Raw genomic sequence first — 22,768 nt, forward strand, 5'->3', positions numbered from 1 at the left:
GTCCAAGTGAATAAAACTTATAGTTTTTAATTAAATGCACAGCAATTACAAGAATTTATTAGCACAGAGGCATGAAAATATGCAAAAATCTTAACATGTTTTTAGATGTAGATAAATAACTCTAGGATACACTTTATGTGAAGATTTTGTGTCTTTGTATATTCAGTGTGATCTGTAACCCACATGTAATAAGATATACCCCTGAAACTGCATTTATTTCTTTGTCTAAAGAAAAAACACTCACAAAAATGCCCCGAATCAAAGAAAAATTTATTGAAAATTAAAAGACGGGTAGTTCAAAGCTCTTGAACAGTAAAAAAGATTTCAGCATCAGACCGAACAAAATCAGTCCTGTTTGATTCATGCAGTATGTACAGTCGAACGTGGACGAGAAGGGCGCGGCGAGATGTGGCCAAACTAGTTCTGCTAGTTCAGGTCGATTCCATTTAAAAATCATCACATCATGTTTGGTTTTTTTCCCCCACAAATCTTCACATTTCTCTTCAGTTAATTTTTTTTTTTTTTTTTACACAAGTAAAACTGCAGGATTACAAAGCTTCAGATCTAATTCTATACATGGATTATGTCATGTAACACTACTGATTTTATTTTAATTAAAAATCTAGACAAACATGGCCTCTTATCTAAACAGATATGACGGCGCCGGAAAAATGTTCACGCGTTTTCTGTCTAAAACACATCCGTGTTACTATGGAAACATCCACAAACCAACGAGAATACGCAGCAGCTGCTGATGAGCTGCGTGTAAAAGCTCAGAAAGCAGAAGTGACGAACGCCCGGGGAGACCGCCACGTCTGCGAATCAGCCGGGCAGCTGCCTCCGATTGGTCCCGTTGAGCAACGTATGAATCAAATGTCTCATGCATTTAAAAAAAAGACAAAACAAAAACCCCCAAAACAGATTAATCAGATTTCTCCTACACGCTTTCACCTTCAAACATATCAGACAGACACGTGACCGTATTATTTCCTAAGGCACAATCTCTTTTCTTTTTTGCCGTGTCCGTGGAAACATTTTTTACCTTTTTGAATCTTTGCTAATGCGATAAACACAAATCAAAACTCACCATTTTACACCTAAACAAAACAAAAAAACAATCACAGTAACAGTTACGCTCCTCTTTTCACTTCTACACAGAGAACTCACTGAACATGTTAACCGTTAAAACGTGAGATGAAGCAAGATGGAGAAAACAGAATTTTAACCCCTTCATCACCACCCTAACCGCTCTGATAGGACTTCTACATGTAGGTGATGGAGCGAGAGCTTTACTGCTTCAGGCTCGGCGCATCCCCGGCGCCCTTGGCTTCTTTATGGTCGACTTCCAGGCTGTCGTCTGCCAGCTCCCCCTCCTCTCCTCCCTGATACATGTCGTGGGTCCACTTCGGGCTGCTGCCGCCTCCCTTTCGGTACACGAAGCGGCCTCGGCGAGTGGGGAAGGAGCCGCGGCCTCTGCCCCGGTTATCAACCCAGGTTTTCTCTCCATCGCGATCATCGTGCTGAAAGGGTAAAGATGTGATTTATTTATCCCACAACATTCACACACGCTTAAACATCAAAGAAGTCCAAAGCACCTGAAATCTTTTCTGAAGGAGCTAAAACATTTTCAGATAAACTCTGGCAAATGACTTCTACATTATATTTATAAACCAACTGAACCGCTGAAAGCAATAAAAGCTGAACAGGATGGAGCAAACTCACTCAAACTGAACTGAAAACAGAAAGAACTAAAAAGAAATACAAATAAAAAACATTAGACATCCAGATCAACAGAATCAACTTTGTAGGAATAGCACTCACAATGTTAGGCACACCTTCTCACCTGCTTTTTAAGACTTATCTAGTCAGCCAATCACATTGCAGCAACTCGATGCACTTAGGCATGTAGACATAGTCAAAACGACCTGTTTAAGTTCAAACTGAGCATCAGAATAAGGAATAAAAGTGATTTAGGTGACTTTAATTTAAATGGTTATTGGTGGTTTAAGAAGCTGCACACAACTGTCTCTACAGACTTTTCTTTACAGAGAACAGTCTGAAAAACAGAAAACATCCAGCGAGCTGCAGTTCTCTGGATGAAAATGTCATGTTGATGCCAGAGTAGAACGGTCTTGGTGAGTTAAGTTGACAGGAAGAAAACAATAACTCAAGCAATCACTCGTTACAACCAAGACGTGCAAATGAACATTGCTGAATGCACATGACATAGATGGGCTGCAGCGGCAGAAGTACTCAAATGACCCCAGTCACCAAATCACAATCCAGCAGAGCAGCTCTCAAGGCCAAAGAATGTGCAGCTGAATACTGGAAAGGTGTACCTAATAAAGCAGTGAGTATATATTTTGGATTATTCCTTGCACTGACTGAACAGCTGTTGTTCACTGGACTACTTTTTCGGCTTTGCATGTCCTCCATTTCAAATACACCAGTAAATCAATTAGCAGCTGCAGAGACTCACCAGATAGTACTTCCTGCTCTTGGGGGTGTATTCAGGGTCCCACTCCTCGTCAGGCGGCCGCACTGGAGGATTTATGTTGGCAGGGTTTCCATTGCTGTTGTTGCCGGGATAATTTCCCCTGCTCCAACCTCTTCCTCTGACTCTGGGGAACTGAAAGCAAAAACAACAGCCAGGACTGAAACTCGCAGTCTTGAGACAAACTCTTTGATATCTAACGAGATGGAGGAGAAGATTCTAACTAGGTCCTGTGACAACGAGACAAGAAAACACACACACACGGCCAAACTGATGGACTACAGGCATTAGAGTTTAGTGATGAGCTGACTTTCCACTGACTGGCGCTACGTTACCTTTATAAAAACCATGTAGTGCATGGAATATGTATGATAGACTGTCATCATCATCATTCATTGTCATCATCCACATTATGATCCGTAGCATTAGGAGGAAGGAACAGAGCAGACAAGCGCAGTCTACTGTCTACTGCCATTAGGATAGGAAATCGCAAGAAGATGACATGTCAATACATGTCAAGAACAAAAACAGCCAAGGAGACATTCAAAGATGAAGGGAACTTACAAATCCACGGCCTCGGCCTCTCTCCATGCCGTGGCCCTCATAATCTCGAGGGCCTCGGTCCCCAGGGCCAGCGTAGTCCCGCGGTGGATAGCGTGTGTGGCTGAAGCCCTCCTCAGGGTGCTCCATCCCTTCCCCCATGTATTCTTTGCCTCGGAATGGCGGAGGATAAGGGGACTGGGAGGATGAGGAGGAAGAAGAGGAAGGAGAGCGATCCCGCTTCTTCTTACCCTTCCTGTAAGGCAGGCGACAAAAAATAAAGGACGTGCGTCATTAAAACTAAGTTATGAATCAGTGGATATACTGATACTGCTGTTATGAATCTGTGTCAAACTGAACTGAATCACTCCAGTCAGCTGAAGCATACACAGTAAAGAGAAATCTTTTCATCTCAACCTCCAGTGACAATGCTTAAACGGACGTACTTGGATTTCTTGTGGTGCTTCCCAGATTTCTCAGAGGACCTCTCTCTACTCAGTCCCTGGGAGCCTCCCGGGCTCCTGGCCCCTTCACGCTTGAAGTCGCGCTCCTTCCCAGCAAACCTCTTACGTCTTTCAATATCCAGGCGAAGGTCCATCACGTCGCCTTTGAACTTTTTACTTGGGTCCTGCAGAGATTCGATTTTAGCAAACAGTTAAAGCAGCCATTCACAGGGCTGATGGGAAATTTTTGAATGAATGCACAGAGCACCACACTGTATACAACATATACAAACACTGCGTTCCCTCAGGTGGTCAAGAAACATGTTACTGTAATCTGCAACTGTTACAAATGTAGAAAAACTATGATAACAAAATGTTTATATCTTACAGCTATTTGTGGAAGTATCTGTGGAAACCAGCAGCATGCATGTAGCTTATTTAAATAAACTGAATTTTACAGTTTTGTGGCTTGATTTTTTTTCTTTTTAGGAAAAATACTTACAAGGTAAAGGCACTGATAATCGTCCCTTGAGAGGCTTGGACTCGGGATCTTAATTCACTTCCTTTAAGCCTTTGCTTGGGTTCGTATATACCCAATCAATAACCATATCTCATAGGCTGGGGGGCTTGCTTGGCACTTATAAAACACAATTGGGCTCTTTTGATTTAGAAATACGCATCCTTTGAAAGAAAAGCACAAAGCTGAACCACTGCTGCTCTGGATTGTCTCAGATTTGCTTGTTCCACATACGTCAAATTTCAAAAGGGCTCGTCACCTTGTAGCTTGCCTCCTCCAAATCCTCAAACAGGTGAGAGTGCCTCTTAAAAGCACTGGGGGAAACATCGATTCTCCTAAAAGACGAGGGAAAAGCCTCATTAGTGATTGTAGGAAGTTTTCAGAACAGAGATTCTTGGATGAATTAATCAAAAATGATCAGATAGTCGTTTCTGGAGGCTACCTGTGGATTTCTGGGCTCTTCCTTGGCTTCATCATTTCTGCCTCTGCAGCTTTTCTTTGGTACATGGCAAAGCGCTCACTTAGAGTCATGTCAGAGGAGTGGAAGTGTTGAGCTGCAGACAAACCACAGAAAGGTATTATTCCAAATACACACAAGACTAACGCTACTAACTCGCTAATATGCAAGTAATGAATCGTTGGAGCTCATCAGTTTGCCCAAACTTTTGCGCAGACGTGACGCTGCAAACACACTGTACCTTTGATGTAGTGCACAATAGAGACTATGTGCTGAGCGAACAGCTCAGACGGGCTGCGACGGAGCTGTGTGGACTGAATGTGCTGGAAAATGGAGCGAAATTCCGGATCCTTCTTAGTGGCATTCAGCAGCTCCCGGGGCAGGTGGCGATCTTTAGAGAGGGAGGAGCTAACAGCAAACAGGAAGGAAGGAGCAAAGATTAATGCAAACATGCTGAACAAATATATGATGAAATATTTGCTATTTGGTATCTGCAATTATAATGGCTGACAAATGAAAACTCAAGAGTAAAAAAAAGATGAGAGAAACACCCTTCAACCATGTAATTACGATGCACAGCGCGTCCACCAGATGATAGTCTACTACTTCCCTGAACAGTGTAAATAAATAACTACATCTAACAAATGTTAGGGAAGTCTGTTCATGTTTCAAGTGTCTGAAAGAAAAAAAATGGCATTGGAATATTGTGTTTTTAAAATCACCAAATTTTGAGATCAGTGTTGAATACAGACGCTATTTTTTGTTTTTAAAGAAGCTGTGAAGTTTAAAATGCAAACGTCACACCGATAAAAATCATCTCTTTCTTTCCTTATTGAGAGATTTGTTGGTTTGGTAGTTTGAAATCTTAAAAATAGAAAAGTGTCCAGCTAAGCTTTAAGATTACTGGTGCCACCTTTACTGCCATGAGCATTAGGCTAAGTTCACACTGCAGGCGATGAGCATTAGGCTAAGTTCACACTGCAGGCGAAAGCGCATCAAATCAGATTTTTTTGACCCTATGCGACACATATCTGATCATGCTATGACAGTGTGAACGGCACAAATCTGATATTTTCAAATCCAATCTGGGTCACTTTCGTAAGAGGTACTGAATCCGATACATATCGGATGTTTTAGAAAGCGACTGCTGTTTGAACGGTCATGTCGCATTAAATCTGTCTTTTACATCACTGACACAAGACAGACGCCAATTATCAGCGCAGGAGAAGACATCGCGAATGCTTCCTGGCCATCCAGTGTAGATGTCAGTGAAACTGTTGGGAAGACAACGTGAACATTTTATTTGTACTGTATAATCTGCAGATTCTGACAGAAATCTGCAACTATCCTTTGAAGCACCCCTCCTCTCTAAAACGGCAATAAGGATCATTATTAGGTTATCTACATTATTATGTAAATAACAAAATAACTTAAAGCAAAAATTGGGAATTGTAAAGTCCGAAGTCTTTATATTAAGGGCCATCAGTCAAACAATACTGTTTGCTCTGGGTCTAAACAGAGTGCGTTGTGTGTGACGTCTTCTTTTGCACATGCGGGCCGCTTTGAGCGTTCACACTAGAGCGTGTTTGCTGTCGCATTTTATTTGTAGTGTGAACGAGCAGACAAAAAAAAATCGGATTTGATCAAAAAATCGGAATTGAGCATTAAGACCTGCAGTGTGAACGTAGCCTTAGTCTGCAAAAAGAGAGCCGACAGCTTTTTGACGTCATGTTGCACATACCTGGGAAGTTCATCTAAAGAAGCGATTCTGAGCTCAAAGTCTTCTTTTGATGCAAACAGACGCGGTGCAGGAGATTGTTCACGAGGAGGAAAAGCTCCAGGGAACAGTGGCCGGTCTTTCTCTCTTGAAGTAGTTGGTGGGGACAAACTCCTTCTGGCCTTCTCCTTTTCTTTCTTCTCCTTCTTCTTGGACTTCTCCTCTTTCTTATGTTTGCGGCTTCGGTACAACTCCTCCTCCACATCATCAATGGGGTCTATGTCTTCGGGGTCTACACGGACTTTCTCCTTAATGGACGGGTAAGATGTTGAATAGCTTGACTCGTCCCCCCATTTCCCGAACATGTCCCGAGCTACGAGGGCAGGTTTTACCTGGGCATCCTCCTCAAGGTCCCTCTCTTTCATCCCGTGTGATTTGAGGAACTCTTCTTCTCCAGCCTCAAAGAAAGGCATAGTCTTGTCTTCCTTGATGTCACCAAAGGACGAGAGGTTGAAGAGCTCTCCAGTTTTGCCACTTTTCTCTTGTTCTCTATCTACAGTGATCTGCTCCTTTTCACGACTGTTCTCCTTTTCAGCTGCCTGCTTTTTGTTTTTGTTCTCAGCCATAAACCTGAAACAGAGAAATTCAAAGTGAACTTTAGCACCCGCACCTCCAAGTGAACCAATAATACAATTTAAATTAATAATTTCAGACTGGGATGAATAATGCAAGAGGGAAAACAAGACCACACAAGTGCAACATGTTCTAACAAGCTGAAAGTGAAAGGTACAATACACACTGGGGATGGGCATGCTTAAAACCAGGTTGTAAAAAGATTATTTACTGAAACATTAGACATTTTCCTGTTACCAAACCTTCTGTCCTTCCTTAATGATTTCATTTTCATTTCTGTTAAACTTGTGTATAACAAATAATCTTGAAACTACCTTTTATTCTGAAAGAAAAATCGCTTAATGACACTTAATAAAACAGAATCATGTATCTGAATGTGTATTTATAGGCAGAAATAGACTAGAAGTAATAAATGTATGAGCTAGTTTGTCAGTATCACTTTGAGACAGGATATTGCTCATCTTAGATACACTGCCCAAAGATATAACAGTCCTACACATTTGTTTAGTTGTTTAATAAACAACTCCAACATCCCTCACAGTGTTACTGGGGACCAAGCTAATGCCATCCAAAGTAACTATCTGGTTAGAGATTTTTAGAGTCGCATTCAATAACCTCAGTTATCAGAGGTTATTGTACTGCTTCTAAGCAGGAAATTGGAGGTCATACAGAAACTTAATGTTTTTAATACATTCCTGTAGTTCAGCTAACTTGTGTGAGTTCATGAAAAGATAAAGCTGGGTGTCATCTGCATAGCAATGAAAATGTATACCTTCTTTCTATATCTATCTATCTATCTATCTATCTATCTAAAGAATATATAATGTAAATATAAACGGTCAAAGTCCATAATTAACCTTAATGTGTAAAAAAAAAAAGACTCTCCATTTACATGACCAAAGTGGAGTCTGTTATTGTAGGGTCTTTAGCTTACAATATAAAAGCACCTTATTTTTGTCTCCATTTATTTTTACAATGGTCAGTGCTCGAATATACATCGCCAAAGTTTAAAGTCATTGAGGTCAGAATATGAAAAGGTAATTCCTCGATTAAAGGGACAGGAGCTAAAGCAGCTAATTTCAGATCCACTTTAGCAGTTAGGCTGTTTACTAAGACCCTTCAGAGCTCTATAATTACTGAATTTCATGACTTCATATTCAAATATCCATCAGCAGACCTTGCTTTTTCTGAAGAAAATGGCTTAAAGGGTTTTAGACAGCAGCATCTCCCACTGGTTTGTGAAGGGGTGGATCTGACAGCATGTTCATTTGCTAATTACCTGGGGCTAATTACTTGTGAGCCAACAAGCAAATCCTGGATCATTGTCCTTTCTAACTCAAAAATTATTATAATTTATAAATTGGCTTCATATTTTAAACAGTATGGCCTGAGGATCGATCATAAAGTCACCACAAAATAACGGAGGCTAAGGCTGTTTTCTCACATATTTCTATAGAACCTGAAGTCTATTGCAACCTTAAACATCACCCTTTGCTGGCCATTTAGAAAAATAGTGCCTTAAAACAGGTTTAAGGCACTTCTACATTTACTTTTAAGAACCAGGACCACTAATTTAATCCCCCAGTTAGTGTGTTTTTTTAAATAAAAGCTTGAACTACCCTTCACTTTGCTCAAGAGACTGATGTCAGACAAACGCAAGCACTACAACCAAATTTGGAGATCACCTGCCAATTCAAATTTCAGGATGCTTGTCATCATTTGACTTAAACAACCTTATGGAAAAAAAAAAGCCCATCCCCAATGCAAACAGTACAGACCATGACTCACATTTCCATGGTTATATACTCACGTCAACACCATCGTCTTAAGTAAGTGGGATTTCATACAACTTCCTCTCAGAAAACAGCCGGCTACATTTTCAATTCACTTAAAATCAGGAGTCTTATGTTTCATTCCTTTTTAAACTGTATTCTTCCAAGGATCTTTGAAAAAAGCTAAACATGTTTGAAAGACAAATAACGTTCATGATTTGTTAGGAAAAATAAAAAGAGAAAATAATATAATTACATTTCAATATCTAAAATAAAGTACTGGACATACTTTTTGAAGGCAGCAGAGATCACAGTCTTATCTGTAGTTTTGACATCATCCTTTGAGAAGAATCCAAATCCGCTGAACGAGGCCGTTTGTCCAGACTTTGTGGGGCTCTTTGCTGGAGGTGATGCACTGCTGATGGTTTTCCACATAGTGCCACCACTGGTGGGCCCTTTGACCTCAGGACCAGAAGGAGCGTCCTCTTTCTTAGTCTCTGGGCTGGTTGGTTTGGGGCTTGCGTCGTAGTCAATCCATTTGCCTCCAGAAGCCTTCTCGATGACGCTGCCATCTGGTTCCGGAGTAGACTTCTCAACCTGACTTTCAACTGGCTTGTCTTTAGCATCCTTGTTGCTGGGCTTTCCCTTGCTGCTGCGGTGGCGTGGGGATGAGGAGCGGGACCGAGAGGAGTAGCTGGAGCGCCTAGAATGGCGGGATCGTCCAGAAGACGAACGATCAGAGTAGCGGGAGCGGCTCCGGCTGCCCGAGCGCTTCCTGGGTGTACGGGAGCGTGAGCGTCCCCTCCTGGGGCTGTGAGAATGGTGGTCCTGGTCATGATGCCGATCATGCCAGCCGCCACCGCCGCCACCACCACCGCCGCCGCCTCCTCCTCCTCCACCACCACCACCCTGCCAATTACCCTTATAGCCATAACCTCCTCCACCTCTGTTTTGGTAATGGCCGCGTTGGTAATAGCCTCGGCCTCTACCTCGGTAGTGGTACGGCCTACGGTAGCCTCTGTTGTAACCTCTGAAGCCACCTCTGTTGTTCTGATAGTCCCGAGAAGGATAGTTTCTATAGGACGGAGAGTGCGAGCGAGAACGGGAACGAGACCTAGAACTGAATAAAAGAGGAGGGGGGAGAGAGAAGAGGAGATACATGTGAAAAGCTGTTCATAACATTAAGAACAAGTCAGTACAGGTAATTCACACAACACCAAATACAAAATGATCCCTGTCAAACTGTTGTCTTCTTAGCAAAGCATCACACATCCATACAAGATTTGAATGAAAACTTCTGAAAACCTAAAGGTTTATAATCTTAGTGCATTAGTAGTCTGTGGGTGCTACAAAAAGCTTTGAAAACAAACATCTATGCTGTAGCTGTGTGCTGATTCCTGCACGTAATTTTTTTTTTAAAAAAGGCATCCACCAAAGAGGTTTAGGTCTTTCACCAGTTAATAAAAACTAAAGGTCTGAGAAATAGGGAATAAAAAAGGAGGACTGAATCATCCCAACACACACAGTAAATAGACATTCCCAAAGGCCCATTCTAAGACAGGAAAAACTGTCTTAGAAAACTTATGTTACTGAGCCAAAGTTCTGTGATGAGGTGGGCTTCTTTTGTCACCGTTGGTCCTTTTGTTTTAAGCTTGTGCTGTCGAAAAGACAAGAATTAAATTCTACTACTGTCACTAAAACTAGACAAAAATAAATAAAATAAATTTCCACTTGACTATCAAATGTTTGCAAAAGCTGAGAGGTTCCCAAACTGTAGCTTTGTTAATTTAAAAACAGAAAATGTAGGATTAGATGATCTATCAGTGCACAAATTATTATTTAATGTGATTATTTCCTGGTCTGCTTTAAAACTGCTGCTGAACAAATTAAGCAACAATCATCATCTTACAAGCTAAAAACAACCAACTCAGAAAATAGACATCGAAAGCAATAAATTGAAGCCCTCCAAGTTAAATGCTTAAATTTATACTGATTCATAATACAGGAGTAACACCTCAGCTGCCTGACCAGCAGATGGAGCCCAAATCAAGAACAGGTCTTTTTGCTCTGGTAACCTTTAAGACTCGGATGTCACACAAAACCTTTATTCACTCGTGGATCTCTGAGGCTACAAAATGGACCCTAGTGGTCCACAGACCCTAATGTAGGTGCACACTCCAACAGGAGCTCAGTTACTGAGCACTGTGGCCTTATGCTGATTGGAAGGAGCAGCAGGTAAACTAAAACAGACATTACAGATCTCCGTGATTAAAAGAGTTCCATTTCAGCAAATGGTTACATTATCAACAAAATTACTTGAGGAACTTCACCTACACATTCCAGATAAAATCAAATGAACAAGTCAAACTTTTACTCATGCAACACAGATTATCTCTCCTGGAAAAAGAAAACAAATCTTCTCTGCTTACCCCTTGGACCTTTTCATTGAAACAGAGCTGTTGTCGACTCGGCTGCATCAAATACAAGACGGGAAAAAAAAACAACACTTGTTTGCACACGAGGGCCTTAATGAATGTGTCGGAAAAACGAGTAGACCCAGAGGGAGGAGGCATCAGAAAGGGAGGGAGATAACAACAAGACCAAGAGTGGTGACTCTTATCTTCTATTTCCTGCTTTGAAAAATCATTGATATTCAATACGGCAAGAAGAAAAAAGAAAACAATCTAACCGTCTCTGAATGTGTTTATTGGCTCCAAAAACAGGCAGACTGGAAATAGAAAGGCACGCCGGTAGATTTTTAGAGTGAAGGTGCGCTGATGCAAACTGCTTAAAAACAAATCATGCAAATCAAACCTAGAATGAGCTGCATTGAGTCAAGGATGAAGGACCCACAGAGTGAACCTGAGCAAATACTGCATACTACACAAATACATGCAGCTGCAAAACATCTGTATTTGTGAGAGATAATTTAGGAAGAAACGCTCTTTACTGAAACCGCTCAGCCCTTTGCATGAGTGCTTCACTGAAAGATGAGCCGAATCAGATAGTGAGTGAAATACGAGCCGAGCATTTCCTTGTTACTTCGTACTCAGTAAACACCAAAGCCACAAAGACCCTTGTACACAAATACACTCCACTTGCACTCATTTTTGATTCCTAGAATTTTCCTTAGATAGTAAATGCCAAAATCTATGACAGCAACTATTACTTGCATCATATGCCAAACATCATATGTTCCAAAACAAACAAGGTGTAGTTTGTCAAACTAGGCAACATTACTGGAAATGAATGCTTTGACCTCCTTTAGAAATGGGCAGACACTCCCCTCTAAGCCTTCTATCATCTAACCCTCTACACCACAATGGATTTCTAATGGGATAGTCCAGATACCCGAGAATTATGAAGGATAAATGAGATCCGACGAACTTTACACTAAATATAGCTTTAAAAAAAATGTTGTAAAGTGTCAATTATAAGTTTGTTTTTAATTTAAAGATCACCCCTTTTAAATTATATTCGAACATTTAACGTTTGTATATTTTATCATGTATTTCTTCCTCATTGTGCTATCTTCTTACTCAACTCCACTTCTTCCTCTTCCTCCTCTTTTAAGTCAGAGCTCTAACACAATACATTTATTTATTCCCGATATTGTCGACAATAATTACTGTACACGCAATCTTACTGGTTGACTTACTCGACAGCAGAGAAAAGCCAGCTAAACAAAACCAGCTCTTAACTTACAACCAGTAAGTTAAGAGAATACCAGCTATCTTAAGACTCAAGTGATCATATTCACACATCGTTTGAGAGTTTATTCGCCAAGTGTCTGAGTATGACAATGTATCCTGTGAATGCGTCGTGAAACCATGATGTCCCCTAAAGCTCATCTTCTCTTCTTTCTGAAACCACTTGAATTTTGAATAAATCATGGCCATTTAAGGAGTACTTGTAAAATATTCACACCAGCAGGCCAATTTTTTTTTTAAATTAAAGAAATCTCCTCTTATACGCTTGTCAGTTATGTTTAACATCAAAACGAAACCACACCTCTTTGACAAATATTGGTCTGACTTTAGAAGCTACTTAGTAACAATCAGACACCTTTAACAAACACAAATATGAATTTCCTGTGGACAGGTATTGTTAAATTCTCATGGGTTAAAATTACTCCACTTATCTTCTTCATTGTTGGATCTCTCTTCTTTTATTTTCTTTAGCCTCTGATAACTTAAAACTGGTCTTATCTGGCAGCCGGAATGGAAAGAGTGTTCTTATTTTTAATATTTTTATCTTATAAGTTTTAATTTCATCTCATTTCAACTTTTTTTTAATATACTGTAATTTATGTGTGTGACCTCTTGGCAAGCCTACATTTACAGTATGCTCTTTATATATTATACTCTTACTAGTTGAGCATATGCACCTCCTAATGTGTCAATTTGGAGTCATATAAGTGTCAATATCCAGCACAAGCAGCACATATCAGAAAAATGCCACCCTGCTGAGCCATACTGAAATCTTTATTTATATTCAACCTAATATATGCTTTCCTTGTTTTTGATATCTATCCATCCATCAATTATTTATTTAATTATGAGGTCAAAGTATGTAAAAACTGATATTTGTGACCCAAAAGGTCAGTCAAATGTTTACCTGTAACGACGTTTTCTGGATCTTGAGCGGCTTCTAGAGTGGGATCTGGAGTAGGACCTGGATCTGGACCTAGACCTCGATCTGGAGCGGGACCGAGCAGGAGAATTTGGAGGCTTTGACATCTTTGATCTCAGGCCAGTAAAAGTATTGCTTTCCTGAAAAAAAAAAAAAAACAGAACACAGCTGCTTGAACACAGAATGTACTTTCCAGGCGTCACTAAGCAAATGAAACAAGTACCAAAGGTTGTTATGTCGGGCAAACATCAAATGAAACAAACATATATCAGGACTACGCAGCTGAACACTTCAAAACCTGCTGACAGATAGACACTGAATAATGTGCGCAACACCTTCTTACCCATCACCAAGACCCTGCGGCCCCCCATGACCTTGAACTGTCATGAAAATAAATCACAACCAACTCACTGGCAACGAACCAAGGCCAATGGGCCAGCTTAGAGACCGCAGCAGACAGCTGGATCAAGGTGTAAACATGTACACAAGAGCCGGCAGCAATATGAGACAGGAGGAGAAGAGCTTCTGTGCACAAAAGATATTTAGGCTGTTGCTGAAGAGGAGCGAAAGCTGGCTAAACATCAGACATGCTTCAACATCCACAGTCGAGCCACCGAGATGGCAACAAGATACAAACAACATGGTCCAAATGTGAGAGGCTTGTTGTTTCTTTAAAAACTAATTTATCAAATAGATCCAGTCAGAAATACAGAATCAGCTCTGTGGTGAACTTTGCTTCATGTGTCTTAAGATATATGGAGAAATCCTAATATTTGGGCAGTTACTGGGTGTTTTAAGAGTTAAGACCATAAACATGAATATCTTTGGTCAAATGTGTGATCATTTTAAGACTGGACCACTTAGTATTGACAAAGAACATAAACATGACTAGCCAAGAATAGATAAGGTAATGACTCTGTCTTACGTGATTTAACAGATGTAGAATTTTTTTTGTAGCTTGCAAAATTAAAATCTCACAAAAAATTTGCTTTAAAAAATATGATGGGAAACCAACAAGGGCAAAACAAAGTACTCCTTTTATATCATGTCACCTGGCTCCACATAAGCAGCAGAAAAGGGACATATGGATGGGTTAAAAAAAAATTACTCAAAATTATTTTTTATAACTATATAATAATTATACAAAGAAAGTAAATCAACATCAACTGATCACTATTTAAGTTTCTCGTCCTTTTTAAAATCTAACATGCTAATCATTACTAGCTACAAATATAAATATTGCTGCTATTTAAGACTGCAAATTACAAATTTTGACATTTAAAATGTTTTAAGACCTTCCAAACTTTAAGCTCTTTTTTTTCTTCATCGCCTTTTTCTAATAAAGGATCATATTTCTAGATGTTTAACAACCCTTTAAAGATTTGTTTTAACTGACAGTTAAACACACAGTGATGATAGAGCTCGGTGATTTTAATCTCAAACACAACTGAACTATCAAAGGGTTACGAAAGCCAGAGGGAAATTCATGATAACCACCTGCTCTTAAAATTTTCGTGCAGCAGCTGCAGGCCAGGAGAGCACCGGTTGCTCTTGAGGGAGTGGCGTTGCGAACCTGTGACTTCAGTACTTCTTTATTCGAGTTAGAGCTGAAGTTCAAGAAAATACGCTTTGAAAATTAATCTTTTGTTGAGTTAATGTAAAATCATGTTCAGTAATCGAGACTGCACCAAAATAACTGATTGGTAGTTTAATCAAGCACCCCTAAAGGTTGTTGCCATAGTTACTGCAATAATAACAAGGGTTTTTAATGCTTCTGAATTCAACAAGTAGATTTTGTCTTTAAGACAGCTTGCCCAACACTATTCATCGCTGAATTACTTCTTTCTTTCTTTTTTAATCTTACCACTTCTGATAAACATTGTTTTGTGCGACAGTTAAAGAGCAGCAGTGAAGTAAACAGATGCCGTCTCCTGTTAAGTAACCTCAACTCCAAAAATAACTAATTAATCAACGCTGACAGAAACCTCCGAGGAGGTGAGGGATTAAAGAAGCCTTTGGGGGATGCAGATGGTGTTTTATCCCAACACTGCAGGATAAGACGATGAGACTTTCTTTATCTACAGCAACGATTCCTAAACTTAAGTACATCGTGTCCCAATTTACTTTAATCACAAGCCACAGTTTTATTGTGATGTTATGATGAATTTCTTTCAGTTTTTTTCCCCGTTTATGGCTCTTTTTGCTTGCTGATAGCCACCTCTCCATTTTCCTATCAATAAGCAGGATTATTATTGGTAATTTAAAAAAAAAAAAAATCAACAGCTTTGCTTTTGTTTTATGACTTTTCATTAGTATTTTTTATACGTAAATATTTAATCAAAAAATTTAACCACCAACATAAAACATTTTTTGTAAGCCACCTCTCTCAGCCCACACTTTGTGAATTAACTCATCTACAAGCCAGTTTCTGATAAAGTAACAAGTATTTTTACCCTCCACTAACTTTAAATTGGGTGCAGGGGTGTTTCAAGTGTTTTTCAAACTCTCAGAAAGCAGCAGGCATGCAGCGGGCGGAGCTGCTTTTGTGCAGTAAAGCGTGGAGAACTCGTTTACAGCAACAGGAACTAAGGAGGATGTTTAAGAGTCAGCATCCTGGGTGATAATGACGTCAAACTGCCATCTCTAAAGTCTGAAGCCTTTAAGATCTCACTTTGAGACAGCAATGAAATGACAACTGTGGGGGGATTTAACCAATGTTGTGGTTTGAAGAGACGCCACTTTCTACCTGCTAAACAAAGGTTTTTCATGCAAGTTTTCAGACCACCACTGCAGACCACTTGAGTTTTTTTCATTTGTGCAAATCTAGGGCACAAAAGGTCCTCACTTGTTTTTTTCCCCCCAAACTTGTGAATGCTCAATGGCTGATTTTACTCCAAAAGAACCCATGCCTTTTCCCTTTTCAGGGTTCCTTCAAATTGCAATTTGTTTTGTTTCCAATTTTCCATTTGTCTGTGAAACAAAGATTATTTAGATGGCTGTTTATCTACACAGGCCATAATAAAAAGTAGTGACCAGGTTGAAGGCTGCCTGTCTCAGTCTTTTTTTTTCTGTCTGTGGGACAGACAGCAGATGAAACAAAGCCTGCTTCTCAGTTAAAAGCAGCAATTTCCTGCAGGGTTGTAAGGAGGACTGGGCAAGTTTATTGGTGCATTATTTCTCTGATTCACTACTTTGTTTTCTCTCTTCATTCACTCTATAGATTGTTTTTCTCATGTTAAATTTCTCAGGGCCCAAACCATGGCAATAAGCCCATAAAGCTTTTACTGAGTCAATGAGTCATTTCCGACTTTCATTTTTCATCTCTGCCATTTGCCCTGTTTTTCACCCCTGGCTACCACGAGGTTGCTGGGTTTTTGCTTGTGGCAGTTTAGTCAATCAACAGCTTGCAGCGATGTACGATGATCCAAATAGTCAAAGTGACTGGAGATCGCTCATCAATCAAGGTGGTCACTTCCTCTCTTTAACGTGTTAAATTAACATAATTCATATTTGAATCTACCCAGTACATATAACCAATACAGGTTCATGCCTGGACCTCAGCTTGCTTTGAAAATTATTTGTGTGTGTGGGAGTTGTTAGATTGACCCATCATCATCATCATCAAGTGAGAGAAAACTGACTGCTGGTTTTGACTTTTAATTCAGAGCTTTTAATTTTACTGTACTTGAATAAATGCTTGTTCATCTCGCTCGCCTCAACATTCCCCATGGAGTGTTTTTGTTGGTGGAAAACAGTGTGGAGGAGAGAAAGATGAGCATATTTAGGAAAAATGTGAAAAGCTGTCCGTGTAGCAGGCAGAAAGTACCTCCAAACTGCTGCTGTGAGCTCTCCTACAAGTAACCAATGTCCTGCTGCTGGTGGCCAGTAAACACAGAACGGAAATTAAAAGATCAGCATATTGACAGTGATGTCTGATCTACTTTTCCAAGTCAGGATCTGAGTTAGGGCTGGGCGATATATCGATTTTTTTTTTAAATATCGATATATTTTTATACCAGATATAAGATGTGACAATATCCTTTATATCGCTATAGTCTATGTTACGTTATAATTATAGTTGTGGAGCCACAAGTTTGCCTCTCTTTCGTCCACTTTTGTCTTCACGCAACGTTACTCAACCTCGCCTCTCTCCTTCACTGAACACAACTCCCCCTCCTGCCCCATCGCTTCACCTGCAGGCAGCGACAAGGTGGACACGGCAAATCTCCGTTAACGAGTTACTGCACATCGCCCTGTGCGTCGGGCTGGACGGCGTCAACGTGTTAACGAGCTAACCACGTTAACAAGTTAACCCCGCTAACGCCATGCACAGCCTAAAACCCTTTCATTCTCTCAAAAGTTGACAGCGCGCCTTTTGTATGAATTCTGGTTGTGCTTGATGACCGCGAACCGATTTTATGTGGTACACGGCGCTCAGCAATCTGTCAAAATATGTTTTAGTACGACTTTGGTAAGCTACCGAGCTGCACCGCTTGATGGATTGTCGGAGCATTACGGCTACCGTAGTCTGGAGCCTCGCGTAGTAATACGTACTCTGCTTCAACGTAATATTACCGTATTGTGTGTGTATAAGGACCATAAATGGCACCTGTTAAGAGACATGGTTACGAAGCGGATTTCAAACTCCAGGCTGTCAGTCACGCAGCAGAAGTTGGGAACAGAGCAGCTGTGAAATCTGTCTGTTATTATGCTCAGCGTCTTGTAGTTTACATTTTGACTAAACAATTGTGAGCTCTTTGTTATGCACAAAAACGACAGTTTTCTTTTATTTATGGAGGATTATTATTTAATTGCTCATAATTTATTTTTGAGTAGTTTTTTTCATGTACATCTATGCTGTATGTTAATAAAAGTGCCTGTGTGACATCTGGGACACAGCTTTGACTATGAACTCTCTTTTTGTTCTTACTTTATGTCTTTAAAAAAATCTAGTTATCTAAATCTAGCCATCTAGTTAAAAAAATATCGAGATATGAATTTTGGGTCATATTGCCCAGCCCTAATCTGAGTATTATCCAAATCAGATATTGGTGCATGCTTTGTTTCCAAGGCTGCTCAGAAGAATCTACCTATTATCAGATACTTCTTTGTCCCCTGAATAAACCTATGAAGGAAATTCCACAGGGAAGGTCCCCACGGTTCGAACAAAGATAAATATTCAGGTCAGCCAAAAAATTCCTTCAGCGAAGAAAAAAAAAAAAAATCAGTCTAATACCAAGGAAAGAAAACAATCTCCTTGCATGAAAGGGTTCCTGTGTAAGCAGTGAGTCTCTCATTAAGAAACTGTTTATGCAAATCTAAGCTTATAAAAGCTGCGAGTTTATAAAGAGTTTATATTCACAGAAGCAGCACCCCTGAGTCTGCCCCCTTTGCAGACTTTATGTATGTTTTGAATGATAATTAAAGCAAGGTGACTCTCACAACATTACCTACTGTATGCTACCAAAGCGTCACTCACACTGGCCCAGACCAAAAAAAGGAAGTGAAAACAAGCACAAATAACTTCAGCTCTTTCACCGCATACCATCTCTGAATGTCAAAGTGTTTCTCGTGCCCCGACTCAACTATCAGATAATGTGCAATAAATAATGTAGAAGTGGTTTGGGGTTACTCTGAAAAGCAAAAAGTGCTGCTTGACGGTTATAAGCACGATGAGCGAAGAATGAAACTAACTGAAGCTGCGAGGGGAAAATATCCGTGGGTGAAAACTGGAAGAACCAGAATAACAAATCATGTTAAATTTAGGTGATTTCAAAATGGCGTCTTCACTCTTAAGTATTTGAGTACTGAGCTACGTCAGTATAAGGCTGCTTCTTCAGATACTGGTGTATTTTATTATACAGGAAATGTCTGTATATATTAGAAAACATTCAACAGTTTAGCATTGCTTCATTGGTATTTAGACTGGGGATGTCTATGTGGACATATGTAAAATATGTATGCAGCCATCATTACTGAAGTCCTGTTATTAAGCCTCAAGTATTTTCACCATCACCTTCTTCGTGAGATTAATGGCTTGCCGAGCTACGTTAAGCTTTAGGTCAGAGTTTTCTGTGTCTTTTGATCTGGCTAAATCACCATGGTAACTAATGTTAAACACATAACCTGCTCCAGACCAGGTTATGTCTTGAGTTTTAAATAAAAATCATCTGCAAATGCCATATTTATGCTGGTTCTTTTATTTACACCATGTTTTAAATGCAGTATAAGTTATCTGCAGGGGGAATATATTTCATATAGGCAAGATGTTGAGCAATACATCACTAAAACCACTGAATGACGTCTTGCTGTGACAAGGTGTTAAATTGGTGAAGGAGCAAATGAATAAATGTCTTTATACTTGATTCTAACTTGCTGCTACGTCTTTTTTTTAACACTGCTGCAGCTACTGCTCCTAAAAAACATAGAAAACACACAACTTTTTAAGTTTCAGGGATCTAAGCTGCAGTCACCACTTAGAAATCAACAGCAGCAGCAGAGAGAGCAGTCAGTGACAAAAATACTTAAATCAAAAGCTTTATTTTACTACTCTATGTGATAAATTTCAAGATTAACAATTCTCAGCAGCATTAATTTTGTCTTATTTGCAACAGAGTTGAATTTCATTGGTAATAATCGTTTGATAACATATCTGACTGGTGGCGGTGACACGCACAGTGATCATTTTGCTCAGAACAAGGGTCACATGACCCGCAAAGCACCCTTTTTTATGTGAGCATGTACAGAGCCTGAAGCAGAAAGAAAGCTGATAACAACCATTGCGATACCCGTTCTCTCCAACTGGGGTCAAGCAAGCTGAAGCAAAGGAAGCCTGGCGCTGTCAAACGCCCCCACTGTACGTGCATGGGGTTGCTCTGACTGTATAACTGAAGACATGACATTACTATTGGCTAACAACTTGTAATTGACAGGATATTTACCAACGAGAAAATCTTATACCATCCTATTTTCTGACTCTAATAAAAAGTAACTAAATAAACTTCATGTTTTATTCACCACTACTTTAAACTAGGGATGTGTGCGTTACTAGTCAACACAAGAAACACTAGTCTTGTTAAATAACTGATTCTAATTTTATTCATTCGCAAACAGCAGTTACCTTTTGGTTCACACATATTACAATCCAAACGCAACACCAGACAGGCTAAGCCCCTCCCTCTCTCATTGGCAATGATAGCAGCCATGCCAACTGTTCTATGATAAAGAAAACGATCAGTAGGTTTGGCTCTGTCAGAGTGATCCAACGGTACCACACAACCAAAGGGATGTATAATCACCATCTGCACAGAAACTTGGATAATAAACCACTTAACCGCACTCAGTAAACTTATCTGACGTTGTGCAATTTTAAATACAAAGTAAATGGTAAATAGACTGGTTCTTATACAGCGCTTTTCTACTCTACCTGAGCACTCAAAGCGTGTTACACAACTTGCCTCATTCACTTCTTCATAGAAGCACTTTGTTCTATGCCTTTTCTACCAACTGCTTTCTAGCTAACATTCACACACATTCATACCCCAGCGGACGCATCGAAAAGCAACGTGGGGTTAGTATGTTGTGCAAGGATATTTGGCATGCACAGTGACATGCAAACTGTGATTAATGGTTTCACATATATCCTAAAGACACGTACAATATTTGCATTCCCTATTTTAAACTTTGTCGAACTGACTGTTCTCGGTTTTCTGTTTGGTTTTTTTTTGTCTTTTAACCTATAATAGTTAACACTTACACATGAAACACCTGGTTCGACACCTTGGAGAAAACCCAACCTTAATCTCAAGAGGGTCATAAGCTAGTGTGCTCCTAGAGTTTTTTCCAAGCCCTGATGAATGAGGACATCTGGCGTAAAAACTTGTGTCAAATCAACAATGTAGATCCATCCACTGCACCAAACCCTTTGGTAAATAAGGCAGCAACTGAAAGACTAGCAGACAATGCAGTTGCATGCAATGCATGTATGTGCAGTAATGTAAACTGAGGCAAATTTGGTAGTCATTTGTATTGGTGTCACATGACGGCTGACTCCAATAGAGGTGAATACGCATTTAGTGTGGGTTAAAATATTAGAACTTCAGTAAAAAAAATCTATTTCATTATGTATAGTGTAAACCTACAAGCTGGGGTAAGAAATGGAGGACAAGCTTATTAATACCGTTGAGGTTGCAGGAGCTACAGTGTGTGGCTCAACTTTGCTTTTAGATAGAGAAAGGAAAAAAGGGAGGCATCTTTCATGAAAATGAGCAAAATTACAGGACTTCATGGTAAGTCCTGAATATATGTTACTGTGGGTCAACTCCTCACCTCGTTAGCTGTTCAGGGGCGAGAATTAATGGGGTTTCACAACATGGCTGGATTTGTGGGAGTAATGCAAGTTGGTAAGATTGCACTAAAATACCCTTGAGCGTAGCCTATAGCCATTTATTTTACAAGTCTATGCTCAGTTACCTTCAAATAGTGTTGGATTTGTGTCACTCTTTGCATTATACAATATGCACTAATAAGCCCTATAACTACTCCATTAAACGCCAAATTTCATTTTGCGCTTGAACAAGCGTGGTCAACGTGGATACCAGCACTCATCTTTAACCTCGAGTTTGATCGGATCACTAATTTTGTTAAGCATTACCATTTAGGACTGCGTTTTTGAGCAAGAAGACTGCCTGAGGTTAGGAGAGCAGGTGTCACAGAGATGGAAAAAAAGAAAGAAAAATCTTTACAAAATAACATTAAACATCGATGTGCTAATGATTAGTTTGTTTTAATGTGCAACCCCAACCGTGGAGTCCAGTAAAAACCGATTGCAGCTATCGATACTTCCCCTGCAGGCAACAACGTTAATGAACACGTTACTCATTTTTCACCATTTAACGTCACCTATTAGCGCAACCACAAAATCAAAGTCGCTTACCTTTTTCCCGTTTCCACACGAATGGACGAGAAGCGTTTTTTAAGAATAAATGTCTGCAGAAGTAGACCAACCTCTGAGGCCAGGCTGCCTGGTCGTCGGGTCCCTCCTTCCTGGTTTAGTGCGCTGACCGAGTGTTAGCCACCTAGCCTGTTAGCAGCGGCACCGAAACCAACTTAGCGAACAAAACAGGCGCACCGTACCTTTACGAGAGGCAAGGCGCTCGGACTACACGCTCACACTGCATAACATATTTACTCGGGGACATCTCTCTCTCTCTGTTAATTGTGCTAAATAGTGCGCTTTGTCGACATTCACGGGTAGTTAACGCTCGACCTCACGCTATCTAACGCTAACGCTGAGTCCAGATCGCGCGAGACTTTTTGTGACGATGCATAAACGCAGAGAAACCTGTAGAACATAAAATATAAATATATATTAAAAAAATTCAAATGTACTATATCTAAAAATTATATATACAGTGAATACATGAAATATATAAAAATTAAATAAGTCCACAAAATGCACAAATATATGAAGAAAGATTAAAGACACAATTTAATAAAATATTTATAAACGTTTTACGCTACTACTTGGCATGGCAAGCAGTAGATGTCTGTTTATATATTAA

The 22,768-nt window shown here is 39.9% G+C and overlaps 1 protein-coding gene across 2 annotated transcripts; it reads right to left on the reverse strand.

Annotated features, from left to right (window-relative positions):
- Positions 1-252: 252 nt before the first annotated feature.
- On the reverse strand, positions 253-22,507 carry thrap3b (thyroid hormone receptor associated protein 3b). 2 transcript variants are annotated; one of them, XM_087835534.1, is made up of 11 exons: positions 22,141-22,507; positions 13,191-13,345; positions 8,863-9,693; positions 6,193-6,798; positions 4,693-4,859; positions 4,437-4,548; positions 4,254-4,329; positions 3,481-3,662; positions 3,059-3,290; positions 2,480-2,629; positions 253-1,520 (listed from the first exon to the last, which is right to left on the reverse strand). In XM_087835534.1, exons 2-11 carry the CDS (start codon positions 13,310-13,312, stop codon positions 1,290-1,292), a joined length of 2,709 nt encoding a protein of 902 aa, XP_087691660.1. In that variant the 5' UTR covers positions 13,313-13,345; positions 22,141-22,507; the 3' UTR covers positions 253-1,289. The 2 variants fall into 2 exon arrangements, with proteins under 2 accessions (XP_087691660.1, XP_087691661.1); XM_087835535.1 differs by lacking the exons at positions 13,191-13,345; positions 22,141-22,507 and adding an exon at positions 11,003-11,056.
- Positions 22,508-22,768: the final 261 nt, after the last annotated feature.

The sequence above is a fragment of the Neolamprologus brichardi genome, chromosome 22, assembly GCF_056152115.1.
Source record: "Neolamprologus brichardi isolate AB-2024 chromosome 22, ASM5615211v1, whole genome shotgun sequence".
NCBI lineage: Eukaryota > Metazoa > Chordata > Actinopteri > Cichliformes > Cichlidae > Neolamprologus > Neolamprologus brichardi.

Bases quoted from the DNA above. Each gene is read 5' to 3' on its own strand.
- thrap3b (XM_087835534.1), bottom strand. From the start codon at position 13,312: ATGTCAAAGCCTCCAAATTCTCCTGCTCGGTCCCGCTCCAGATCGAGG. The intron at 4,330-4,436 runs GTAGCCTCCAGA...CTCGTCTTTTAG, and splicing joins AAGAGCCCAGAAATCCACAG to GAGAATCGATGTTTCCCCCA. The intron at 1,521-2,479 runs GTGAGTCTCTGC...TTACCCTTTCAG, and splicing joins AGAGCAGGAAGTACTATCTG to CACGATGATCGCGATGGAGA.